Source organism: Synchiropus splendidus, chromosome 17, assembly GCF_027744825.2.
Source record: "Synchiropus splendidus isolate RoL2022-P1 chromosome 17, RoL_Sspl_1.0, whole genome shotgun sequence".
Lineage (NCBI taxonomy): Eukaryota > Metazoa > Chordata > Actinopteri > Syngnathiformes > Callionymidae > Synchiropus > Synchiropus splendidus.
Window position 1 is genome coordinate 11480863 of NC_071350.1, and position 15765 is coordinate 11496627.

The 15765-nt window shown below is 41.4% G+C and overlaps 1 protein-coding gene across 1 annotated transcript; it reads right to left on the minus strand.

The window, feature by feature from the left end:
• Positions 1 to 1840: 1840 nt before the first annotated feature.
• On the minus strand, positions 1841 to 2710 carry bhlha9 (basic helix-loop-helix family, member a9). Its single transcript, XM_053847874.1, has one exon. The coding sequence runs from the start codon at positions 2708 to 2710 to the stop codon at positions 1841 to 1843; it is 870 nt and encodes a 289-aa protein (XP_053703849.1).
• Between the last annotated feature and the right edge of the window lie 13055 nt (positions 2711 to 15765).

Consider the following 15765-nt stretch of genomic DNA (forward strand, 5'->3'; position numbering starts at 1 on the left):
GAAAAAGATGTTTGAGAATCTTGTATTATAATTTCAAATATTGTTTAGACTCAATGATATTATCATTGTTGAATAAATGGACATAATTAACCTTAGGAAATAATAGTACATTTGTTACTTTTGCAGTGTTCTTAAGTGTGACCTTACATGCTAGATAACTGCTTCATTGCTGGATGTACAAAAAATTTTCGGTTGCTACTCTACTCCCGAGTTTTCAGATGCTGTTATTTGATCAGCCTTGAAATTTCTTTGGTTGGCTGTCACAGAAAATTGCTACTACACCGATTACAGGGTCTGAATGTGTTCACTTGAAAAGTACTGTCTTTCATTTGTCACATTTTTATCACTTCTCCTGAATGTAGATCCTGGATTTGTTTCTTGTTCTACCTCTGATGTGTGTGGCCTATTGTTCAGGTGTGTTGTCCATGCTTGCCGGCAGTGATGGAGTTCCTGAATCATCTCACTTTCACTCTGGCCTGATGTGAAGGAGATATAGTGGCAGTGGACCGGGTGAATTTCTGCGCCAGATAGGGAGGAGAAAGAGACATGCCGTCACTGAGAGCTGCCAGACAAACTCATCTCTCACTCATGAGTCAAGCTCTTGCAGTGATTCACGTCTGTAAAAAAGCCGAGCAGCAAGCTCAGCTTGCCTCCTCTATTTTCTCATCACACATACCCACCTCTTCCTACTGCTCGTCCCCTCCTCTCCATTCATCTCTTTGTCCGTACTCCTTCCTGCCTGTTAATTGTTGTGGCAAGCCATTTATTTCAGTAACAAGCCTGCAGTACTTTCCCCAGGCCAAGCCTTTCCTATACAGTGTCCAGGCTCTTGGTTTGGAAGACCTCCAGGATGTTAAAAAGGAGAAAAAAAAAAAAACTCCCACACCCAGTTCCACCTGCGGGGTAGCACAGCACGACAGGGGATTCACCGCGATGATGACGGGGCGCACTCTTCCTTCCTGAGACTACATAAATCTGTCGGTGGGCTCTGTCCTACAGTCTAATATTAAAGCTGTTTTCCATGACATGCAGCTCAGCAGGAGAGGGAGGGCTGTTGTTGAGTGTGGAGGGTGGGATGCGGTTTGAGTTTACACATGCTGACCTCACTGTTTGTTTGTTTTCTCTGATCTGTGCACACACTAAATGTGAAAACAGCTCGAGAGGTGGCTGCATTGCAACATTAGCATTCCTGCTGGTGGTTGCTTTATTTTGCAGTTTGTAAATTGTACCTTTCCTCGACAAGAAAAATGACAAGAATGGACTTGCAAGGACATTTTTTTCAACTGAGGACCTCTGTCATCTCACACTCGTGGTTGTTGAGGGTACTGACCTCGGGCTATAATCCAGCAAACGCACACATGCACGCACACGAGTGCTGTTTGAAATCCAAAGCCAATACGACAGGGTCATTTTAGTGATAAAATGCAACATGACCACGGCTTTGTTTTAAACCGTTTAATTTCAAATACAGAAAACAATGCACAAATTCTTTACATATTCACAAAACATCATCTGTAACAGACTTTTTAATAAAAATGCATTGTTTGAAAAGTGACAAACAGTGTGACACGAAACTAAGCGCATACCATATGCTGGTTTCTTCTATAAATATGCATATATACGGACCGGTGGAGTCAAAGTTTGGAATGACAAACACAATATATGAGTAGAGATATAAAAACGGATTCAAAAATGTACACATTTCTGTGATTGCACTATTTATGTCAGGCAATTGCTTGAAAGTACTTTGGCTCAGTTCAATAATCAATAATACTATAACCCTGAGAATAAATATTTGGCAGCTCCAAGCAACTGGCTCCGCTGTTCAAGCTCTTTCCTTTTATAGTATCTCAGAGCCCTGGGAGAGACTGTGATCTGGCTCCTGCAGGTAGCCGACCTGCCATGAAAGTCCCACTGTGGGAGATGGCTCGACGAACGTGTCCATGTAGCCTTGTGAGCAAGATGTCCACATTCCTGGCTGAAATCCGAGTCCCTCACCAAGCTGAGAGTATCGCACTGGGCTTGGCGGGTGACGGTGCGGGCTGCCGCAGTGTCCACGTGAAGCGTAAAGCTGTCCCTCAGTGGGGTAACAAGGGTAGTGTGGTGACGGGGGGCATGAGGACGCACTGTTGTCTATGTAGAGGTGTTGCTCGACCGGCATCCTGTGCACGTGGGACCCCTGTTGAGGCTGCATTTGGTGGGAGATGGACGCATGCCAGGGAATGTAAGTCTGATGCTCGAGACGAGGAGCCGTGACCCTGGTCTCGTGTCGCGATACTCCCATGGTAGCTGGTGCTGTGGATGACCTGTTGCACTCCCTGTGAGCGCAGGGTTTGCTAGGAGGGTTCGAGCTGAGGAAAACGGAAAGAGCAGAAATGCGATTGATGGCCCTCTGAAGGGTGGCGATTTTGGAGAGCCGTTTGCCACTGAGGTCATGGTTCAGAGCGACTCGGAGGGCATTGAATGCCTGGTTGTAGTCCATTATTCGTTTTCGCTCGCGTACATTGGCGGCCATTCGACGAGCTTTTGAGCGGACCGGTCGATTCCGCTTCTTGGTCTGTCCTTCTTCTGGGTCACTTGGGCTGCTGTTGGAGCTCTCGCTGTCTTGAAACGACGCCTTGGGACCTTCGTCCTCATCGCCTTGGCCAAGCTCTCCCAGCTCCAGCTCCTCCTCTGAGAACTCAGAGCCAGCAACGCTGCTGCAGCTCATCTTGTCTCTTGAGTCGAGCGAGGTTTGGTAGATCCGTAGAAGATTTCCACCTCAGTCCGCATCCAAGTCGCTGTTTGATTTGTGGGGCTGTCGGTATTTGCTGCTGTTCCGACAGCCCAGGGACTCTCCACCTCTGACTCCTCTTGGGTGCTGTGATCACTTGTACGTCGACAAGACAGGTTTGCTGGCTTTTAAAGCTCTCCAAGTCACATGATGCAGTCACCTGTGAGGAATGGTACACTCTCTCCCTCTCCAGGTTTATGAGGGCCCTCCGGGCAAATGGCACTGTCACCTCCTCCTCCTACTCTGACTCTCCCTCACATCCCTCAAGGATCTTACCAAAACTTATGCTAGGATTTAGTGCAGAACTTATTATTTGGGGTAAAAAGGAATTCTGTAATTACATTTAACCTTAACTAAAGTAGTCATTTGTCCTTATGTAAACTTTGGATCATTACCTCAGAGTGCACCTCTCTGTCAAAACAGTACATTTCTGAAAAGTGTCAACACATTTGTAAACATATTTCACTTTTATTGCGCGTATAATGATTTGGTATGATTCACCCTTGTTCCTAGACACTTCACCTTGCCAACATATCACAAAACCATAGTGAACTGTATATTGGTATAATTAAAAACAGTTGAAGTCCCCGTTATGGAATTAATTTCGAATGAAGTAATTGTAGCGTCAATATTTCTGTGCAGTTTGTTGTGCGTAGTGTGTCAAACTTAAGGCCCGGGGGCCAAAACTAAACCACCAAGTCGTTTTATGTGGCCACAAAAGTGTCAGACACACTAGATTTAAATACAGTGCTAAATGAAAGAACAGTCACGGAGACTGTTCATGCTAGCAGCGATTAGATGGAAACTTCCAAAAAAGGAGCAGATCGAATGGCATCGATGAAAGTGAGAAAATGGATGTAGGCCACATGTTTCGAGGCGGAGTCAGCGGTGAAGGTGGTCAGTATGAGTGTTTAGACAGGGACCTACCGATATGCATTCATCTTAGACTCTTGTTCCCTTTTAAAAAGGACTCTTCAATAAATATAACTTTTATGAAAATCCCGACTCTTGCCTGAGCTAGCACATTTTTGGATCCCAGTAGATCCTCTTCTAGAACCACAAACAAACTCGAATTGCCTTGTTTTTCGCTGCACGAACGTTGCACAAATCAATAAGGTCACATCTGTTGCCACTACTTTTTCAACAGAGGTTGCTTATCTGAGGAAGCATCATGCATCAATTACCACGATGGGAATTCGTGACATCTTACGTAGTTATCTATGTTTTCCAATCCATTATGCACATTTCCCTTTTTCTCAGGTCTGGGAAGAGAGGAACGCTCTTATCTGCCGCAGATATGTCCGCGCAATTAGGCGTCTCTGGAGTGACCGTTCTCAGTGTCTTACTACTGAGCTTTAAGGGCCATGTAATTTAGAGCAACTTCCCTGCAACACGTCCCCATAAATCAGGTCCGGGCAGCACCTGAGGACAAGAGCGCAGCGAGCCACAGACTTCAAAGAGAGAGAAAAACAAGGGCAAATATTTTACAATTAGAACCTGCAATTTCTGCAGGTTGGGGCTATCCATCTTTCAGAATCTTTTTGGACTCAAGGAGAGAGGTGTGTGAGCTGTTGAAGGGCGAGCGTGTTAGCTAGTGGTACATAAAAAGGAAGCAACCTGGGTGACGTTTTGTTCATGCTTTTGTGCTGTGTTTATCCTCCTGACTTAATATAATCTGAGTTTATCAACTGAAAAGGCTTGCGTTCATCTGTGAGACTTTGTCACTTTAGGTTAGACAGCAAAAGATGACTGCACTGACCTTTAGCAGAGCTTCTGGCCAAGTGCAACGGGTCAGGTAACTAAAGGGCAGGCCCTGAAATACTGAGCTAAGGGTCGTTGAAACGCATTGCTTCCTTCCTGCTCTCTCAGTTTTATTGTACATGTAGCGTCTTTGAGACGCCATCCTTTAAGCAATTATAGCCCGCAGTTTCAGCCTGAAATTTAAACTTGAGTGGAAACGTTTGTTCCTTCGCTTCATGATCTGATGTGAAGAAGTGTTTTCATTTGCTGTTTCAAATATCAGAATCAAATTTTTTAACATGGTCAGTGGGGATCAGAAAAGTGCTTTAGAATAAAGTGCTGTCAAAAATAAAATAAAATAAAATAAAATATGACTTTCAGGTTTGATTTGTATTTAATTGTAACCAAAAACGTGAATATCTGTTGACATTTTGAGCATATGATTCATCAGAAAGATATGGATAAAGATAATAATACTCAAAAGACGAGCTATAAAAGCAGCATTTTAAAATATGCACCAATGAGTTGAGGTGCATAAACTGGACGGTGCAGAAACACAATTATCCTGACCATTGCTCAGTCATAAAACTGTCAGACAAATATTGGCCTTTTTCCCCTCAGCATAAGAGACTCACTGGTGTGGGTGTGTGGAGACTCCGTGTTGCAATACAGATGTATTTTGTTCATCGTGTTTAGCGGGATGACTGAGTGAAGATTTCATCTAACGCTAGCTGTTCAGCATTTTTGTTGCCTCACGACGGGCTGTGCTTTTGATAACAATTATTTCTCAGCCGGGGGGAAAGGACTGCAAACACACTGCTTCTGTGTGTTTGTTTAGTGTGTTTGCTGCTGCAGTGGCTTAAAGGATGCTGATCTAAATACAATCCAGAAGTCGCGTAGTCCGATAGAGAATGAGCGCCACCACGAAGAGTAAGGAATGTTTCTTATGATTTACCAGTGGTATATGATGACCAATGAAGAGGAAAATAAATACCATTATAACCATGTCATGTAAGAAATATTGGTGTAAAGATAGAAAAGATTTTAAAATTGTGACTGTACTGGATGAGTATAAACACAGCTATGTGTATGTAGCATCGCTTGGGAACAAGACTGGCAGAGATCCATGGCCCCTGACTTGAGGTGCTGATCCTCATTCTTGTCTCACTGTATCTAGCACAGTACTGTAGTGACATTAGCTAAAGCCTTCAAACATCGATCCTTTTGTTGTGTCTACATGCAAGCATTCCTGTGACGTTGCGCAACAGCTCACTCGCCACACCTTCTAAGTAACTCTGCCGATCTTCTGCGTACTTTTATAGCTAACATATTTCCAAAGGTTTAGCCATCGCCGCCCAGGAGCGTGCAGGCTTCATCCAAAGCAGTGATTTACGACTTTACAAACATGTCAGATTTACTGCTGTGGTGTAAAGAGCATGAAGACTACAGACTCGGACTCTCCCCGTCCATTCATTTTTGACAGGTGACAAGACACCCGTAATTATCAGCCGCCGGGAGTAAATCACCAGATTTTATCGGGCCGTTCGCCGTCCTCCTTATGGAATAAGCATTTTCCAGCAAGGAGTCCGTCGGTGCTGAACCTAGGATTTGTAAATCTCCTCCTCAAACCCCCATAATGAGCGGTTGTTACCCGTTTGTTATTAGAGGTCTGTGTGCCAAATGTTATAGATGTATATTTCCAAAGGGGTAGTTAGGGGTAATAAGTGAGTAAGGTCCGGGTTCGCTAACCTTGGCTTTGCAGTGGTATGTTAATGCATGTTTTTGGTGTCTGCCATGGAATTTTCTCACCTCCATAAAAAGGCTGCCGTCCAAAAAAGGCGGCTCATCCCACTGCAGAATCACTTGATGTGTGTAAAAATCAATGTCTTCAACAGTAAAAGCTGTCATTGTGTTGCCATTCGATGGCAGCTATTTCACTTAGAAAGTCGCTCAGTTTTTCATTAGCTCTGACTAGGCCTGCGCGATTCGGAGGAAAACATGAATCACGATTTGTTTTTTTTAGCTAAGAATTGATAGATTTTATTTTTTCCTCAAGAAAAATGAAGTTTATTGCACACATAAACCATGACAAAACAAAGTTACAGCACCAAACATATGATGTTTTATGTGCTGTCAAGATTTGTGGTAGGAATGTTCCGATCTGGGTTTTTGCTGCCGATCACTGTACCAATCACATGAATTGACAATGAATTTCTTATCAAAATGATGAGACCTCTTCAAGAAAAAAGAAAAAAAACTTGCAGAATGCAGCAACTATTATGTCAAAAGGACGACTGAAAGTGTTCCTAAGTGTGCATGAGCCTGGAAAACTCTCCGTGCTTCGTCCTTTTTTTCGGAACAGGTTCACTTTCAGACTGATCGGTTTGCTGATTCTCGTAACTATTTCCCGGTTTGTCATCCATATTTCTTCAGTTTCTTTCCTGTCGCCGAGCTATCCAATCGCTACCTCATCCACGTCACGAGCGAAACACGTGACTGCAAGGTGCTTCGTCATTGGCTGAAGGTGACGCCACGAGCATTGTAGGAACTCAGAAAGTTGTGACTTGCGGCGCCGGTCTCAAAAGAGAGTAGCATTTGTCATGCAAATCCAGTTGGTTTGTAAATGAAATGCGAATCAAAATGACATAAGAGTGAATCGAAATCACGATTTCTTAACAATTTATCGTGCAGGCCTAGCTCTGACTCTCTTGCAACCTGCCCCTTCACTCAAATACAAAATGATTGCTGTTCTCTTATGCTAGGATTGAACAGTTTGTTTGGAACTGTTGCAATAATCCTGACTCATCTTTCTAGGAAAGAGATATATTTGGAGTCATGACAGTGCAGGATGATGAAATCGCTCTTCATTTGGCGCTTCTTTGATCAGTCCTGAACCCCCTCACCTGGAAACAAGATATCAAAGTCAGCCATGTCTGCCAAAATGCTTTTCCTCTCAAGCAATTATAGGTCTTTACACGTGTTTTTCTCGAGCCACTGCAGGCCACCAAGCTCCGCTTTCATCTGTCTGGTGAAATCACAACTGTCAGGTCCAAACGCTGCCTGCCACAGCGGATTAAATCACAGAGCCATGGGTGAAATGGAACTGATCGCTTGAATGTCAGAAACACAGTTCAGTTTTCTGGACAGACACAGGAATCTCTCGCACCTCATGTTGTCCAGTCATTGCACATTGTAGTAGTTAGTTATACACACTTAAGTTATACACTGTCCATCCGCATAGGTTGACACACTTTGATAAGACAGTTGGACTGCATGCATTTTCTGTGTCATTATTTTGGAAACCCTCAATTCTCTCTGTCGTCTTGGAATGTGCTGGTGTCACTGTGGAAGAGAAGCTCTATTGATGGACCTGGTCATTCAGTGGAGTCAGGTCGGTTGACCTCAATAACTGGATGTATATTCTAAGGGCTCCTCAAGTCTGATGTTTGGATCTTCCCACTAGATTTTGAATGAATGAATGTTTATCTCAATCCTTTGATACATTACAAACATTCTAAACATGTTACTTTACATGTAACATGACTATTTTATATTGTTTTATATTTATATAACTATAATATCACATGGCTGCTTCATTGAAACAGTGCTTGCAATTGTGTCAGTATTTCTTCTTGCATGATACAGAGACTATTTTTAAAATCCATTCTTGAGTTCGCTGCCACAGTTTTCTCACCAAGACAGACAAACTCTCCAGATAAACACATTTGCAATAGATCCATTACTTTGAATGTCGTTGTGAGGAGCTCCGGATACTGTATGTGCTATTATGACGTTGATGATGACAATGTTTTTTATTTGTTTGTTTTAGATATTATTTAAGAATGTTCTAGAATAATGTGAACTATTAGCTTCCCCATGGATGTTTTGATGTTGTCAGTGTTTATCTATGTTACTGTCTGGCAAAAATACAAAAAAACAAACAATACAAAAGAAAGGGATAGGGATATAAAAAAATCAGTCCATCTGTATAACAGGGCAGAGAATAAATTATTCAATTTTTATGATGTTCAAAATACCGTCTAGAGTCACAAATTATTTGGAGATCGGTAAATCTCTATAGTAGAGATTAAGCAGCTCTTGTGCACAGTGTTTTTCAGTGTTGTTCATTTTTTTTAGTTCTGCCACCTCCTGTCCCATTGTGCTCATTGCTATCGACAATATTTCAAATGTAAATAAAGATATCAAATTCATAATGTAGCTGTAAGCCAATAAAACTGAGTGAGAAGTTTTAATAAGCGGCTAGTGGGAATGTTTATTTCTTTCTTCTACTCTTTTTTTTCTCCCGTTTTTAGCTGTTTTTTTAAAACATTATTTTCCCAACATGTTAATTCTTCCTTTTCTCCCATTTTTAGTCAACTATTTTGATAAAAACATATTTTAATGGGCTGATACAACTTTGTTTAAGGTCTGGATAATTGGGTTCCCCAAATATATTTCTCAGAACTACATCCAAGATTGCTGTTGGCTTCCATCATGTTGATGGTCAACTGTAGAAGATGGCTTCAGAAGGAAAGAAACTAGCTGGTCACAGTAATAGCACTCACAATAATCCCTTTAGCAATGGGGGTCTCTCATTCAGAATAGTTAGAAAAGATGACACGGTCAACTCTTGTGGGATCCGGAAGGTGGTTTTTTTTTTGCACCGCGCCAAATGATGCATGTTGCACTGAAAGCATCAACACCTTTAGCTTCCTCTTTTTCCTTCTATCTGTCCGACCTCATCATGACTTGTGCTACTCAATATGCTGAAGCATAAGTCAAGTGTGCAGTCAGCAAGTCTCAACCTGGAAGTCAAAATGTTCGTGGTGTCTTGATAATAGAATTCATTTGAATCCTACTTGGTTACATAGCTTAAATGTGTAGTATATTCCAAATTTAAAAAAATATCGATCTTAACTTCAGAGTCCTGCAGCATTTTATTTCTTAGGATTTGACTTGTGCATTCATGGACTCAGTATCATGGTACTCTTGGGTTGAAGGCAGTTGGGAGTGTTCTCCTGACACACCCCTGTTGTTTGCAGAGTTTGCCATGATTTACTCTCAACTCATTTTTGGCGAACAGCAAGGAATGTTTCTTATGATTTACCATTGGTAAATGATGACCAAAGAAGAGGAAAATAAATACCATTATATTCATGTCATGTAAGAAATATTGGCGTAAAGACTTACCGGATTCGAACGACATACTTGTGTGACTGTAATATTTTTTTTCTTGTTTTAAAAACACTCTTCAGTAAATCCTGTGACGCAATTTCATTATACTTTTATATTATTATACTTGTGTGCATTATTGTCAGACATGTTTTCGATGTTGCGTAAAACAGACATTAAACACACAGGTCCTGTAAAACACTGTGAGGTATAGTCTACGCTGGGGATGAGTCGTCACTGTATGTCAGCACACAAGTGATGGTGGTGTTATGTGAGAATGTCTTGGTGTCAGACTTAAAATGTCTTAAAGAGGAAAGTCTGCAAACACAACAAATGTGAATCACTCTGTCTGAAATTACCGGCAATTACGTGTCATTGGCTGCCGTAATCCCTCTCAGCTAGCACGACGGCTATAAAACCTCTTGTCGGTTTGAAAAAGTGCCTCAGGTGCTGGTGCTTGCATCCACAATGAAAGTGTTATTCACAAAATATCTGTCACCGTGGCGATGACTGATCACGGACATAGAGAGAAGCCTTAACATGGGAAATGTTTTTGCATCAGTTGCGTCTCCTCAGAACATGTTTGCTGATGTCCAGCCTCAATTCAAAGCGGCTCAGAGTCATGAGGCATTTTTGTTTCACCAAGGCGAGCTGGTCGCTGTGTTATGGAAAAACAGCGCTTCATGTGTCGGTCAGTAGCCGACCTCCAGTCTCTAATTTAGCCATAAGCAGAACGCTACTATAAGCTTTCTTCTCTGTGATTTATACCTCGTAAGAAAGCCATGCAAATCTGTCAGTACTGATGTCATGACATGTCTAACCGTTTCCTCCGCGGAGGAATGTCGGCACGCTTCCTCCCCCGTCCCAAGTGCTTGAATCATGGGATGAATCACTGATTTTACAGGTTTGTATTCACTGTTGCAGCTCCACAACATGGGAATAGGTCGTAAACAACAAGCCCCTTCGCTTCTTTAGAACTCTGAGGTATACTGTTTTGAAATGCAAAATTCATAGCTTTATATTTGTATGCTTTTCTGACCAAAGAGGACCACTGACAAAGGCTAAAGTGTATGTTCATTGTACATTCCACACAAAGAGCAGAGTCAGTCATTAGACTGGGTGATCATTAGAGGGTCCTCTGGGAGTGTTGGAACATGTGGTCAAGGTTAACTGTCTGTAGGCTAGTTCCCACACGGACCACAGCAGTTAAAGTCATGCCCTCTGACTCCACAAGTGGAGACAAAGTGTCATCACAAAGCACGGTTAAATGATTCTGTTACGTTTACAACACTCTGTTAAATGGACGTCTGAGAAGTGTCTGCTCCCAGAGACGGGGATGGACTGACAGGTTAAGTGTGGAGCTGGTGGATATATTAAAGGCTGCCTTGTGCTTTGCGTGCCAGAAAACATGATACTTTTGGAGGAAGGAAAAATGAGTAAATCAGATCAAGCGCTGCTAAATGTTGGTTGACTTCTCCAGTCATGCAAACATCACCCTCAGACCTCGCCGTGCTGGACAAAGTGTCTCTAAAGAGGGAACACATTTTAGATTCATCTAAGTGCAGTATGCATGCAGTTTACAGTCTCTCAAGTGAATTTATCTCATCGTATTTTGCAACTTCCAATGTGAAAAGTGGGTTGTTGTGAAGTGAACATGGTCTTGCTTCTGCGAATATGTGACATAAAATGACTGTCGCTCACACAGTAGAATCATGTGCCCTTTCTCATCTGCTAATATTGTGGTGTCTGGTTTATTGTTCTTGCAGGAAACAATGGTTTGCATAGAGCACATCACAGAGAAACAGTAAAGTAAAACTAACGTTGAGTTTCCTGTGCAGAAATGCTGGGGTTTTCATGTCGGTGTAGGTGCTCTCTGCTGCCGCCTGTCTTGTCACAATTGCATTATCAACACGCGATTGTGCTTTACCGCGTATCACCGAAGGCGTTTAGATGGTTCAGTGTGCGGCTACAGCAAAAAAGGAACATAAAGTTTTAGTTTAGTGGTTTACATTACTGTGAGTATTAGCAGTTTTTTATTTAGTATCAAGGGGCTCCAGACACCCTTCCTTTGCTATTGGCAATGTACTGTATATATCTATTTACTTGGGATATTTAATAAAAATCCCGTTCATATAACAACATTTTATATCAGCTCGCAATGATATAAGTTGAGCTGCTCATGACTTGAGAAGCCCCTGGCTGCAGCCTTGAGAATGGGGCGGGGCTCAACGTTGAGCTCCGCCCACCTTGAGCTCGAGGCTCCTGTCCACGTAAGTGACTCAACGTTGAGTTCAGCCTGTCTTCAACAGGCCCCAAAACTTCAGCCGAGTGTTCCACGACACTGGAAGTAAGAGCGTAAAGCGGACCTTTGAATATGCTCTTAACATATTACCTTATCATTTTATATTATATCGTTGTTATGCAACATGTCTAACAGTTAGTTACCCTATGTTAATAATATTAAGTAAGTAAGTCTGGCAAAAATGTTTATACGTTACATGTTATATTGCATATGGTTTCGTCATTTTAGATTTCTAGTGTAATAACCTTCACCTTCACCTTCTTCTGCCGCTTATCCGGAGTCGGGTCGCGGAGGCAGCATTCGGAGCAGGGAAGCTCAAACTTCCCGATCCGCACAAACCTCCTCCAGCTCCTCCCGGGGGATCCCGAGGCGTTCCCAGGCCAGACCGAAGACATAATCTCTCCAGCGAGTCCTGGCTCTTCCCCGGAACATCTCCCAGGGAGGCGTCCAGGGAGCATCCGGATCAGATGCCCCAGCCACCTCAGCTGGTTCCTCTCGATGAGGAGGAGCAGCATCCTCCCGGATGACCGAACTCCTCACCCTATCTCTAAGGGTGCGCCCAGCCACCCTGCGGAGGAAACTCATCTTAGCTGCTTGTATCCGCGATCTCATCCTTTCGGTCATTACCCAAAGCTTGTGACCGTAGGTGAGGGTGGGAACGTAGATTGATCGGTAAATCTTGAGCTTCGTCTTGTGACTCAGCTCCCTCTTAGTACACTAAGTTCACTTAGTACACTCTTAGTGTAATAACATTCGGATGAAATACATCACAGTGATGTAGAAACAAGATATATATTTGTCAGAATAAATGATGTTTTCATGAGTCTTTTTAAAAGTCTGATATGTATTGCACAACAAAAATGAAAATGTTTTCAATGTGACGATTCTGTCTGCTTATTTTGTTGTCTATATAGAGACACATAACAATCTGGAGATTGGGTGTGATCCCAAAGAAACAGCAGCCCAGGACTTTTTCTTTGCCCATTCTGTACCTATAAAGAGGCTCTTTATACGGCTTACAGTCATATTGAGGGCCAGTCTACCGTGAACTGCAAAGGTACTGTACATATTTGTGGATTTGCCCATTTTTGCATATTAGACTTTGACTCTAACTTGCTAATTTTACCGTTCTCTCTTTCAGAGTTCACAATCCTGAAGTCTTTGCTTCATTTGAAATGAATGAATGAGAGGCTCACAATAAAAACAAATTGCATTTGTGTGTTGTCTTGATTATTACTGTATGGAAACTTTCTTCCAAGTGTTCTCCAGTATTTTGTGCGAGCGGAGTACACAATTGAAATGTGTGTATTAGTATTAAAACACATCTGTACAGCGAAACCACATACTCTGTCATTTGAGCGACACAAAAGTCTCATTTCAGAGTAAGACTGAAGTATCTGTTTTGTCCACTTGTAATTTTCATGTTAATTCAGAAGATTCCAGAGGCTGATAAAATAACCTGCAGTTGTAAAAATGTGCCACAGGATGGCGCCATAAAGACAGTCCACGTTGACTTTCCTACGTTATTTATTTATTATAATTTTTTATTATCATTTCACACATGAAAATGGCTCTCCAGTGTATACAGATAGTGACGATGAGTGAAGATATTTTTTTTTGTTGTTGTTGTTCGTTTCTTCGTTTTCCCCCTCCTGATGTTTCATGCCGGTTTCATGTCGGGGGCAGAGCGCTTGAGCTCAACGTTCTCCAGGCTGCAGCCAGGGTCTCTTGCATGCCTCAATAAAAAAATACCTCATACTGCAGTTATGCACCAGCAGATGGCGCGCAAAGACCACTGCATAAAAGATTTGTTGGCTCGTTTGTATCGATAATTGTGCATTCGGTGCGTATTAAGCATATCTATTAAAATACAGGTTTGATTTCATAAGCAATTTTTGTTTCTCCATAAAGTTTTCTATTGAAAATCTTTCCACATTTAAAACCACTATTTCAATATTTATTTGTATTTATTCATTTGAGTCTTTTCATTTTGTTTTTTCCCCTAATATATTCATCTTTACTTATTCATTAATGTATTTATTTTCATGAATCTAGAGATCGACAAATCCTTTAAATGACTTTTGATGTATAAGTATAATGGTGTACAGAGTTGATGAAAAAAAGAGTCATAAAGTCAAGTTTTCTGGCTAAGAATTTTCAAATATTCTTTTTAAATTATGTGTGACCCAAAATAAATGTAACTTTGTTGAAGACTATATATATATATATATATATATATATATATATATATATATATATATATATATATATATATATATATATATATTTTTTTTTTTTTTTTTTTTTTTTTTTTTTTTTTTAATTGTCCTGTAGATGGTGTCAGAGAGTCACATTTGAATCCTACAGCTGCGTGACGCCACCGTGCAGAAATGCACATGTAATTACAGGATTTTGGAGTGAATGTCAGGTGGCATGTTATTTTTATTTATTTATTTATTTTTTGTATTGATTGAATTTTCTAATGATGTCAACTTCTTCGTTTTTTAATGTCTTAACTCATTCAAACGACCAACATGAGTTGTCCTCATGATGGTGTCACGGTGAGAAGTTTGATGTTATGTTATGTTGTGGCAGAAGCTCAGTGTAGAACTGCTGGTCCTTCACATGGAGATTGGCATGTGTGACTGGGAATACAGAGGATGTCCACCTTCCAATGCTTGGTCTCAAATTGCCTGCCTTATTATCACATACTTGTATGGATGTCTGGATTTTGGTGCAATTTAAGAAGCTTTTTTTTTTTTTTTTTTGACATGATGCACTTGGAGCCTTAAAAGAAATACATGGCCCAAAAGATTATTCATCCATCGCTTTGGTTGAAGACATTGGGTCTCACATCCGATAAACAACCTTCGCATCTTTGTACAAACCGGATGGGTCAATGGACACAAATCCTAAACCCGACTTGGCAACCTTTTACGACAGTGTTCACTGATCAGCAGCCATTACCCTGGAGGAGGTCAATGCAGTAGTCAACACCTTTTATGAGCACCATTGTAAACTGCTGCCGCGGTTGACCCGCCCCTCCAATGTTGAATAAATTACTGGATCATACAAAGGTCATACGAGGGTGGACAGGGTGTCTGTAAACACAGCGCCATTTTCTGGGACTGAGTATAACGTGAAAACATTACATTTTTCTATTTCACATATGTAACTTCCTCATGAAATAGCTGGTTATTACACTTGATATTGCTTATTTTTCACTTTCTCTCCAGAAAGTGACATTTATTTTTCATGTTTTTCTCTGGGGAGTTTGCCGCTGGCCCCCAAAACAATATCCCAATACAAGCCCTGCTCTTTCCGTCCTCCGTCCTCAAAGTGGTCCAAGAACATTAGTATTAGCAAGCGCTTCGTCGCCACTAAAAGAGCCACTTCCTCAACAAGTGAAACTCATCCAGTGCCTTGTAGTTGGCAGTTTGAAAATGACTTGTCATTCATGTCTAGCTTTCTTCTTTCCAGCCAATGGCTTATATGGCTGTGAAAGAAAATGAAATGCAGTGACTGGCTTTCTGGGAATTTCACTGTGAAGCGATGAATTCTCTTTTTGTTTTTTTAAAGTCGGTGTATCCATCTGTTTTGCTACGACACAAACCAATGGCTGCGCTGTCACAGAACCAAGACTGTTGAGAAACGACTTGAGTGGAAATATTATCACGAAAACATCACCCAGTAACCCAGCAATAACTTATTTACTACTAACACTATCAATACGGCTTCAATGATACATGTATAAAATATAGTAAAATATATAGTAAAA